This window comes from Hyaena hyaena, unplaced genomic scaffold (genome assembly GCF_003009895.1).
Source record: "Hyaena hyaena isolate Hyena2069 unplaced genomic scaffold, ASM300989v1 scaffold_465, whole genome shotgun sequence".
Classification (NCBI taxonomy): domain Eukaryota; kingdom Metazoa; phylum Chordata; class Mammalia; order Carnivora; family Hyaenidae; genus Hyaena; species Hyaena hyaena.
In genome coordinates this window covers 886,352-898,556 of record NW_024081097.1, presented here as the reverse complement: position 1 = coordinate 898,556, position 12,205 = coordinate 886,352, and the positions used below count along the sequence as shown (strand labels likewise).

General features: G+C 40.9%; 1 protein-coding gene across 1 annotated transcript in view; it reads left to right on the top strand.

Annotated features, from left to right (window-relative positions):
- Nucleotides 1-4,101, top strand: part of LOC120246320 (beta-galactosidase-1-like protein 2) — a 50,035-nt gene extending 45,934 nt beyond the window's left edge. The window contains 5 exon segments of the mRNA XM_039253783.1: nucleotides 610-697; nucleotides 1,081-1,192; nucleotides 1,935-2,051; nucleotides 2,160-2,223; nucleotides 3,956-4,101. Of these exon segments, the coding sequence (XP_039109714.1) occupies nucleotides 610-697; nucleotides 1,081-1,192; nucleotides 1,935-2,051; nucleotides 2,160-2,223; nucleotides 3,956-4,101 (527 nt within the window).
- The last annotated feature ends 8,104 nt before the right edge of the window (nucleotides 4,102-12,205 follow it).

Here is a 12,205-nt window from a genome sequence, read left to right as displayed (position 1 = left end):
GGACAGTCATGACTAAGTGCATGGTTTAGAAGACAGCAGGATCTCTTAGCCAATGAGACAGTTATGTGTAGAAACAATGATGAAGTCTTGCTTTGATAGGAAAGGATGATGGTGTTGCCCCTTAAGTGTGTTCTCTCATTACCAAGCCAAAGGAAGTCTTCTTTTTCAGGAAGATTTTGAAAGAAGCTTTAGAAAAATATGGTTAGAATTACTCCCTGGAACCTTTGATTTTTTCCTTCCCTGGAGCTCAGTGTCTGCATCCTGGCCTCCCCCTGGGCTCCTGGGTACAGAGTCACACACACCTTCTTTTCCCCACTCCAAGTGCTTTGAACTACCTGGGAGTTAAAGGTAGCCTGAACTGCTGTGCTGGCCAGACCTGGAAGAAGTGCAGTGACTTTTGTTCTGTTAATGTGGGAGATACAGGCACACTCTAAGAGGTGTATGTGTATAACAGAAGGAAGAATTTATGTAGGATTTTGCAGAAACCTTCCATATGATGAGGCCAGGAAAGCATCCTCCTTCAGGCAGAGCCCTGGTCACAGCCTATTCACATTCTGTGTTCACATCCCTGCTCTCCTTCTTTGTGTTTCCTTTATTCCCCTCCTACAGGATTAATTGGGGATATCTATCTGAACAATTCTCCATTAAGAAGATTTAAAATCTACAGCCTTGATATGAAAACTAAATTTCTAAAAAGGTGGGTGCCAGACCATTGACTCAAGGTGATTGATCAAAGATATTCCCCATTTAGAGATGGAAAGAAGCTCAGAGACCATCTAGACTAACCTCTTTGGTTTTATAAGAGAAGGTGCGATTCAAAGTGTTGAAGGAAATGACCTCACAGTTGTCTGGGGCAGAGTGGTGACCATCCCCTCATTCACCTAACCCCTGGTCTGGTGATTTTTGTTTTTGTTTTTTGTTTGTTTGGTTTTTGCTCCATCATGTCCCCTGACAGGCCTGTGCTTGTGCTATAAAGGGGATGCCAGGCTCAGGTAGAAAGGAGCCTTACCTCAAAAGTCACAACTGACGCATAAAGAAGGGCATGCATGGCCTTTCTACTGGTGTTTGACTCTCTCTTAGGGACCTTCCTAACATCTGGAAGCCAGTCTCATTCAAACCTCGGGGCCCTGCCTTCTTCCTTGGTATCCTGAGAATGGGTAATTATCCAAAAGACACCTTCATAAAAATGGAGGTTAGTGATATTTCTCCCTTGCCTTATGTCCCCCTACCCCCATCCCACAAGGACATTTGAGGAAAAAAACCTCCTTGGTGCATGGGCCCTGCCCTGTGAAAGGAAATGTAAGCTCCCTGAGACTTCAGCCACTCCCCAGCCATCTGGAGGCTGCTCCATCCCTGGTGTTGACAAGGGTGAGTGGTGGATACTTAACACATGTGACAGAGACATAAGTAGTATGTTCTAGTGGGAACAGTTGTAGAATCCACTGCATGAAGAATTTGGTGAGCATGATCCACCTGTCCCCAGACATAATCCAAGATGTTGAGCCCCTTAGCCCCTTCAGAACACACATCCAGTCTGTGGTGGGGATGTTGAGATTCTAGTGCACATTTACTGACATCCTAAAATTCTACAACTCAAACTATGCTATGGGCCCAACCTGTTTTGATGACTACCTGGTGGTAAATGGAAATACCCTTCTCTGACTTGGGGCAGATACAGGGAGATGTGTTAGAAATAAATGCCTTCCTTCTTGAGACTGGGTGTTGAGCTAACCCCAGGCCAAGAGCAGTAGCATAGAACTGTCCAGGTAACCTTCTATATAAGGCCAGGTGTGGTCATCCGCTCTGTGTGAGTGTGTCTGTGACTATGATCAGGTGTTTTTATGGTGTGTGTGTGTGTGTGTGTGTGTGTGTTCATCCTTGTGTTTTGAGATTTAGAACTCAGCTCTCGAATCCTCCATTCCAATATTTTGCAGGGTTGGACGAAAGGTGTAATATTCATCAATGGACAAAATCTGGGGCGCTACTGGAATGTAGGTCCCCAGGAGACCCTTTACCTTCCAGGACCCTGGCTTCATCCTGGATCAAATGAAGTAAGCTCCCCACTACACTCCTTCATCCCAGTCCACTTCATTTGCCTTTGTCTTGCAAAGAGTCAGAACTTGAATCTTACGGCCACCAAACCTCCTTCTTCTTGACAGATCATTGTGTTTGAAGAATTTAGACCTGGCCGGGAGATCCAGTTCACAAACCTTTCTCATCTAGGTATGGTATTCTAGAGGGTAAATTTGCAGCATCTGAGATCACTTTTCTGGATCTTTCTAGCTAAGCTAGAGATACAGAAAGCAGAATGTACTATCTCCCAGGAATCTGAACCCTTCCTCACTGCCTTTGCATGATAGACAGTTTTTCTCTTATACCTGGCACAGTCTGCTCATCACCTCCTGTTTCCAAATGACCTTACTAACTCACTCTTCTAACAGCCTTAACTGTTAACCCAACTCTCTGGGCCTCCCTTCCTTCCGCACATTTCCACGGTGCTTTCTGGATCCCTCCCTCATAGTAAATCAAGGTCCCAGTGTTTTCTACTTCTTACCTTTTCTGAAATATGTTTCCTACAGCTCTCTCTTGTGCTGCCATGTTCGGTCATTCCAAGGCACTTTTCCTAGTACTGCTTCTCAAGTGGCCACAGGGAGGGAACACACAGTCCAGTCCCCACAGGTGAGAAGGCTGCAGACCCTCTGTGCCTGCCCACAGTGGATGACTGGTGCCTGTGTGCCCAGGCTCCCTGATCCTTTTGTTGACAGCAGGGTCCAGATGTCCTTCTGGAGAATCAACCATGCTCCCTTCATGAGAGTCTTTGTGGGACTGATAATCAAGCTGCCCTTCCTCCCCACCTGCAACTATCCTTTCCTGCCAGGGGTGGGCATGTGATGTACAGGAGACCAATCAGACTTTCTTTTCCAGGATATTGAATCTTGAGTAGTGTGACATAAAGTTGATTGCGATGAGTCCCTTCATCAGCCGAGTGGTGAGTAACCTACCCGTCCTGACACCTCGGTTGCTGGAGCCAACCTGTCTTCTCCACTTATTCCAATTTCTGCTTTGGGCCCACCATCCACTTCCTAACTTGCCAGTACATTCCTCTTTTGGCATAGGTTAGGTAACCTTTTTCTGATGCTTATAACAAAATAAAACTACTCCGTGCACATTCTTTGTCGTGTTGCTTCAATAAAGGTTGTTTGACCACCAAATAAAATGCTGAAAAATTGAGAATATAGTCAGAATACTTGATCTCACAAATGTACATGTGAAGCAAAGGTGATCTTACAAAGAAATCAAATAAACGTGAACATTAATGATGAAATGACAGGCAGTTCATATACACTCTGTGTTTGTCAAGTTTATTAAAAAAAAAAAAAGGTAATTTCCTTTTATCCTTTGGTGCTTGTTCCATACCACAGCACTGGCTTTTTCACAGTCAGGGGAAAGCCCTGGTTCTTTGAGACTTATAACAACCAACTATGTGGTCCAGTGCCTCCTTATCACCTTATTATTCTTTACCCACGTCCTGGCTACCACCTTCAGTACCCAGTTTGCATCTCTTCTTGATTCTGTGATCACCCAGTTCTCTGTGTGCTGTAACCCTGCTGAGCCACAGCAAGGGCACAGGGAGCCATTTACGTGTTGGTGGTAAATCAGCTTCATGGCACAACCTGGGCAGACTGAGGGGAGAACTGTGGAGCTTCACTTTCTAAAGCCACTGCAAATTCCAGCATGGTATAAACCAGCCCTGGGGTTAGTTGACAGGCGTCTTGGGAGCTTGGGAGAGTGGATCACCATGGAGGTGAGCTGGCACTGCATCAAGGGTTGCTGAGGAGACTTACAAGCCAAGACCAAAAGAAATCATAACCAGACTTCAGGCCAGTTGTACAAGGGGCTGCATTCCTCCCAGAGTTAAGATCCTGAGTCCACTCTTAGCGGGTGCAAATGCCAGGGAGCAGCAGCGCCCAGGTGGACCAGGACTTCCGCAGCCCAATGAAGTCAAAAAGCATGAGTTCCCTGCTTGGGGCTTCCTTCACTGTTCCACCCCACTGCCCTGTCTCTCAGTCCAAGCCTGCCAAGGAGGCAACAGCAAGCTAGAAGCAGGACTCCTTTCCTCTATCTCTTGCTTCCCTTCCCACCATCACCCAGAGTTGGAAAGCATCGGTGGTCCCATATTGTAGCCTCTGACTTCCATAGAGCGTAAGCCTTAGTGTGGGCATTACTGGAGGGCTTGTTAAAACATGGTTTGCTGGGCTCCATCCTCAGAATTTTTGGTTCAGTAGGTCTGGGGTAGGGACTGAGGATTTTCATTTCTGCCAAGTTCCCAGGTGATATTCAATATTGCTGGTCTGAGGACCACATTTTGAGCTCCTTTTTCATAGAGCGGGATGGATCTCAACCTGTCTCAACACTATTACTCTTCGGGGCCAGATAATTCTGTGTGGTGGCGGGTGCCTGTGCATTGTAGGATGCCAAAGCATCCCTGGTCTCTATGCACTAGATGCCAGTGGCACAACCCCCCCTAGTTATGACAACCAAAATGTGTCCAGATACTGCCCAGTCTCCTCTGGGAGCAAAATCCCTCCACATGAGAAACACTGCCAAAGACCACACCTGGTTCTAGTCAGATGTGATGCTTTCCCTACCTTACAGGAAAGCACTAGGAATTGGGGCCTTGGGGATCAGTGCTTTATAAATAAAAGACAAAGGTGACAGAATTTGGGAAATCCTCTTTTAAGACAATAGTCCTATCGATGACTCGGTTTTTCTTCTGTGTAATCCTAGTTCTGAATGACAGAGACAGCGTATTCTTTCTTTTTTGCACTACTTTTGAAAGAAATTCTAATATTCCCACAGATAAATGGATTCCTAGAGTAAATTGTGGTTAAAGTCCTATGTGGACCAGGCTGAAAAGGAAATCACATTAGACTTTTACAGATATTAATCTATAAACAAATAAACACAATATGGTGTGAGGCTGTAAAAGGTACAGCTCATTACTGGTTCCTGGCCATCATGATTCCTTAGTGTCTCAGGTAATGTAGAGAACACTCAGGCCAGTCAAATACTCTCACCTAATCCATGATATCCTATTAGAAGTAGCTGTAAGGGCCATTTAATACTATTTTTTCCCCTGATAACCAGATGTTAGTGCCTTGGGTGAAATACCAGATTAACTACAGCCTAAATATAATTTCTCTACTCAAGTGAGTTGCAGTGTGAATATTTATCCTTCTTTAACTATTATGTCTTTAGAGTCAATCCGTGTTAAGCATAGAGATACTCAAGCAAAGTTTAGTCACGTTGAATATCTTCACCTAAATTCTGCCAAAAAGCTCAATAGGGGCCTAAATGTCTGTTCTTCAGGGGTAGGCTGAAGAGGTTGGGGGGCTGACAGGGAAGTCTGTCCTCTCCTATATTTTACAGAGGCCTTTGCACAACAGCAAGATTTCTGTCCATAAGCTTCCTACCTTTCTAACCATAGGAACACAAATCTGTCTGGGAAGGAAGTGGAGAACCTGAAATCATTCTGTAATCTGCTAAGAGTTTAGCTGTTTTCTCAAGGTCCTTCCCGTTTCTCCCTTTAATTTTTTTTTTTTTAATTTATTTCTGAAAGAGAGAGAGACAGCATGAGCAGGGGAGGGTCAGAGAGAGAGTTAGATACAGAATCTGAAACAGACTCCAGGCTCTGAGCTGGCTGTCACCATAGAGCCCGATTTGGGGCTCGTACCCACAAACTGTGAGATCATGACCTGAGCCGAAGTCAGATGCTTAACCAACTGAGCCACCCAGGCGCCCCTCCCTTTAATTTTTTTTTAAGCAATCTAAATTTATACAGAAAATGCAAACTCTGCTCACTTTTGACAAATGCATGGAAAGAAATTTAAACAGCATGATGGCCTGGAAGGTGTTTATGTTTGTTACCCTCTGTAACTTGATGTCCCTTAGGGGTTACCTTGGTAACTTGATGCCAGCGTAACACCATAGAGTTCCACCCAAAAACTGATTCACCATCCCTGACTTACTAACATTTGGATGAGCAAATGTTTCACTAGTTTTGACTGGCCAGGAAAAATCCTGATTGGCAGCCCGCATTTCTGAAGAGACTACAAAACCAACCCAACAGAGAACCTTATATTCTGGAGAAAGGAGTGGTAGAGTCCTAACCATCAGAGCATCATCCTCTGAAATCACTTTAGTAGCTGTTGCCCATGGACCAAGTGACAGACCCTCCAATACTGTGCAGCACAGACCAGAAGAGAGGCTCCTCTGGGAGATCGGACAGGCAGCAGGGCCCCTAGGAGCTGGGGTGCATCTCTGCTTGATTATACCACATGTAGTAAGAGTCCTTCCAGTAAAAACAGGGTATTTTCTCTTGTTATTTTGCTTACTGAAACCCATGAAGAGGAAAATTGAACCTACATCTTCTGGAAAGAAGAGATTATGTAAAATTGCAGATCCAGTAGCCAAATGGTTAAGAAAGGGGCCTGCTTGTAAGGTAGTGGTTCTTCATTCTTGGTGTGTATCAGCTCATCTGGAGAGCTGTTAAAAACTACAGTGATCCAGGCTTACTAAAGTAGCATGGGACCTACATCGCCTAGTCTTACCAAGTTCCCCAGGTGATGTTGATAAACATCAAAACTAGAGAAGATTGCTCAAGGGCACTAGGGCACCAGTCCTAAACTTGGCTGCACATTGGAGCAATATGGGCGAAATTTGTAAAAATAATATTTATTTTTCACCTCCAAGGGGTTTGATTTGATAGGTATGGAGTATAATATAGATATCAAGTTTTAAAAAAATATTTAGTTAATAATTCATTTAAAAATAATTTTACTCTATTTTATGAAAAAAAATTTAAAAAGTATACTTTAAAAAATTCAGTGAGAAATATATCATTATTTTACATTTTTGTCAAGTATCTTTAGGCAAAATAGATGATATAGCTGGATTCTCATATCTGTCTCTATATTCTTTCTGTTGTGATATGTTGTTTTAGTTGAAGTATATGAAGAAAATACAGCCTAACTCAGATATGTAACTGGAAAAAGAATGAGTTTTTTAATAGCCTTCACAGATAATTATTATGGATATTCTTCTCTGGTACTATACAAAAATTTTACAAGAAGTACTTTCACAAAGATTAGTGAAATGTGGAATCTAAAATCGCATAAACTGAGTTTTTACATAACTCAGTTATGTTGAAATGTGGAATCTAAAATCATATAAACTGAGTTTTAACATAACTCAGTTATGTTGAAATCCATTGGTCTAACTTAGCATGGATCTTTTATTCAAGTATGTTCTGGTAACATCATGCATTGGTTCACTGAACTATGACAATATTCAAAATATTGACACATGTCATCATCCAATATGAGAAAATTCAGTCATCAGTATCAACACCAACATAGGAAAAGTCAAGATTTTACAGGCTGTCAAGTTACTGGTGGTGGATACAAATCTTCCAAAATGCTAATTTTTAATCGAAAGCTTGAGGTTTTTTCATTAGCAACAAGTATTGTCAGTTGTCATCCTTCAAGTGACAGGTTCACTTCATTCTCTTTTTCTCTCTTTTTAAATGACAATTTCATTGAGATATAATTCATATAACATAAAACTAATCCTTTTAGAGTGCAAAGTATGGGGGTGCCTGGGTGGCTTAGTCGGTTAAGCATCCAACTTTCGCTTAGGTCATGACCTCGCGGTTCGTGGGTTCGAGCCCCGCGTCGGGCTCTGTGCTGACTGCCAGCTCAGAGCCTGGAGCCTGTTTCAGTCTGTGACTCCCTCTCTCTCTGACCCTCTCGGGCTCACGCTGTCTCTCTCTCTCTCTCTCTCCTAGAAATAAATAAAACATTAAAAGAAAAGAATAAAGTGCAAAGTATGGAGGTTTTTAGTATATTCAGAGTTGTGCAATGGTCACCACCACCTAACTAGAACATTTTGTAACCCCCATACCCATTAGCACTAACCCCATTTCCTCCACCTCCCAGTCACTGGCAACCACTAGTCTACTTTCTTTCACCTTGGATTTGCCTATTCTGGACATTTCATAAATAGAATGCTACAATGTGTGGTCTTTTGTGACTGGCTTTTTTTCACTTACTATGTTTTCAAGGTTCATCCATGTTGTAGCATGTATCAGAATTTTTTTCATTTTTTTGGCCGAAGAATATTCTATTGTATGGATAGACCACATGTTGTTTATCCTTTCATCATTGGTGGACATCCGAGTTGTTTCCACTTTTGGGATATTATGAATAGTGCTGCTCTGAACATTCATGTGCAACCTTTTGTGTGGACATGTGTTTTCATTTCTCCTGGGTATTCTTCTAGGAGTGGCACTGCTGGATCATATGATAACTATGTTTAACAACTCGAGAAACTGCCAAACTCTTTTAAAAGTAGCTGTACCATTTTACAATCCCACCAGGAATATATGAGAGTCCCAATATCTAAATATCCTCACTGACATTATTAGCTATCATTTTGGTTTTAGTCATCCTTTGTGTTTGTGAAGTGGTTACTTTAATGTGGTTTTGATTTGCCCTTCCCTAATGATAATACAGTATTATGATAACTAATGATAATGTGGAACATCTTCCATGAAGTTATTGGGCATTTGTTTACCTGCTTGGGAGGTTTTTATTCAAACCTTTTGACATGCCCTTTATCATTTTAAAAATTTGGGTCATTTTTTAATTGATAAGTTATAAGAGTTTGTATATTTTAGATATAAAGCCCTTATCAGATAATATGATTTGCAGATATTTCCTCTCATTCTGGGGGTTTCTTTTCATTTTCTTGATAGCATCTTCTGAAGCACCACAATTTTTTATTTTAATAAAGTTCAACTCATCTATTTATTTCTTTTGTTGCTCACGCTTGATGTCATTTATATCTAAGAAACCATTGCCTAAGTCAAGGTTATGAAGAATTTAATTCTATGTTTTCTAAGAGCCTTATAGTTTTAGCTCTTACGTTTAGGCCTGTGATATATTTTGAGTTAATTTTGAGGGTCCAACTTTATTCTTTTGTGAGAGGACATCCATGTGTCTCCTCATCATTTGTTGAAATGACTATTTTTCCTCATTGAATTGTCTTGGAACCTTTGCCAAAAATTAACTGACCATAAATGTGTGGGTTTATTTTTGGACTATCAGTTTTGTCCCAATCACTTTTATGTCTGTCTTTAGGCCAGTACCACACTGTCCTGGTCACTGTAGCTTCATGTTAAGTTTTAAAATCAGGAAATGTGAGTCTCCTGATTTTGTTCTTTTCCAAAGTTGTTTTGGATAATCTGATGAACACAGAAGTTTTTAAAAGCTTTCCATGTGATTCCATTTTGCAGCTAGGTTTGAAAATCACTGCTTCTAATGGACACAAATTGTTTGGATATCCCCGCCACCTTCTTAATCTCTCATCACTTGTAAGTTTGCCAATTATCTCTTAAATGTTTTATCCACAAATTCTGATGGTTTCTGTTTACTTTTTAACATCTTAATATTAGTTTCCTTTCCTTTGTATTATTGAATTGGCTATAACGACAACAAAATTGTTGTCTATTCAATATTCTTTCCCCTTTCTTCCTTGCTAACAAGGAAGACTGTTGGAAGGCAATGTGCCCCAGGTCATCAGAATTAACTCTCATCAGGTCGACAATCAATATTATCTACAAATCTTCTACCAAGTATCTTATTCAATGGTAGAAGTGGAAAAATATCCACATTAAATTCTGGAGAAACACGGGAGCTCTTAGGAGCTCCACTATCACCATTTATCAACATTATAGTGTCAGTCCTAGCCAACAAGACAACAACAAAAGTGACGGGCCACCTGGGTGGCTTAGTCGGTTAAGTGTCCGACTTCGGCTCAGGTCATGATCTCGTGGTTTGTGGGTTCGAGCCCCGGGTCAGGCTCTGTGCTGACAGCTAGCTCAGAGCCTGGAGCCTGCCTTAGGATTCTGTGTCTCCCTCTCTCTCTGACCCTCCCCTGCTCACATTATCTCTCTCTCTCTCTCAGAAATAAATTTAAAAACATTAAAATTTTTAAAAAAATGATACATGGAAAAAAAAAGGGTTGAAATACAAAATGCAGAATTGTAATTGTGGACAACATGATCATCTTTATACACAGCTCAAGAGAATTCATTGACAACCTGTTAGAAATTAGAAAGTTACTAGACTCAAGGTTGAAATATAGGAATCAGTCAAGAGACTACACACCAGGAAGCACCAATTATAGCATGTCACAGAAAAAAGATATTGTTCATGATAACAATAGATACTATAGACAAAGGGTGCAAGACCATAATGGAGAAAAATATAAACTTCAATTGAAATACATAAAAGAAGACTTTAATATGTGGAAAGATATACCATGTTATGGATAGAAAGACTTAATATTATTAAAATTTAATTAATGTCTACTTTAATATAATTCCAACCAAAATCCCAAGAATTCATGGCATTTATCAAAGTAATTCTAAAATTCATATGGTCCAATAAGAAACCAAGATTCACCCTGGCACTTATTAAATTATCTGGTAATAATTCCAAACATTTATACAGTGTTCTTAGACACTGTTCTAAGAGTTTTATATTTATTACATTCACTAATATGATCAGTCCTCATAAATGGGCCTATGTTGTACATGCGTTAATTGTTAACAGGACTCATGTCCACCAGCTTTGAGTGAGGCCTAGAGCCAGAGAAAGCTATCAGACAAATGCAAGGCACCTGGCAGGTCAACAATCTCCATCTGAAAAGCAGCTCTTGACTTAGTGCAGCCCTGGTGTATCAACGGACCACCACATTAAACTGCGGTTGCAAAATTCTACATTTGAAACTTTTCTCCTAAATTAATACATGAGAAACAGGGTCCCATTATTTTCTAACTCCAGGGTTTCAAAAAGGTGCCAATACACTGGAGCAGTAGGGGAAAGAAAATAAATCCAGTGCAAATGCTCTCCTCTGCCCCACCCCATCCTTAAGTCCTGATGCCTGCCTTTCTGTCACTGGGCCTCTGTTTTCTTCCACACCAGTTCAGCTAACATGGTCATTACAGGGCTTGTGCACAGCTAGTTATAGCCTCTGTACATCTTTGGGGTTGGGCTGGGAGATTTGCTAGTATAGATCTTGTCAGGATACAGAAGTCAAGGACTGCTGTGTTGTTCCTATTTTAGTTTCTTTTTTTAAATAAGAAGACAAGATGCACAAAAAGTGGAATGTTTTTTATTTCAAAGCTTAATGCATATGAAAAAGACATTGCAATAATGAGTCTGTATACAAGTGTTAAAATATTAGGAGAGATAAGAGTATGGGGTTATTGCAATTCCAAAATAAATAATTAACTGTACTTAGCTCTTAGTAGACATGCAATCAATTTTTCCTACTGCAATCTAAGACATAGCATGAGAGACTCCCAAGAAAGGGGAGGAACAGAACATTTCACAGACATGCTGATGGTGGAAACATTTATACTAGTGTTGTAATTTTTTATTATGCTAAAGGGACACTTTACTTACAAAGAAACCTAGAGAGTGAGCAAATACTGAAGAAAACCAAAACCCCACAAACACAGAGAGTTGTCACTCAGTTTATGCTCCCATTTAGATCGAAATGTCTGCTGTTCCATTACTTTAAAAAGTTGCCCTACAAAGGGCATTAAGGAATTCCTGACAATTTAAAATGTAGAAAGCGAAGGGAAAGAGAACTGATATTAGTAGTTCAGATTTTGAGTGAGTTTTTGTTATTTTTGCTCTTAAAATGGATATGCATCCATTTTGCTTTAAGAACTCTGGGCAGAGAGGCATTCAAGCCTGTGATAAGAGGTTATAAACCTGGAACAAATGCTACGCAAGAATTAAAGATTCAGAAGCAGGGTCATGCAAAATTGGTCTGAGCAGGCTCAGATAGACTTGTTTCCCCACATGCCCTGCACCCTCCTCCATTGCACTCTGGGCCTTAAAGCTACTTCATCCTGACCTAATGACTGACATCCATTGGTGGACATTTCTCAGAATAATCAGAGAGAAAAGAAAAGGAAGCTTCACAGTAGATGAGTACAGGTCAGTAAGATAAATGAATGGAGTCTTTTTCAGAGTTGCCTGTTCAGAGCAGTGGCCATTGATGGACTGGGGGAATAAAGATAGGCTTTCTACTTCTGGTCCTTAAGAAAGTATACTTCATTACAGTATTC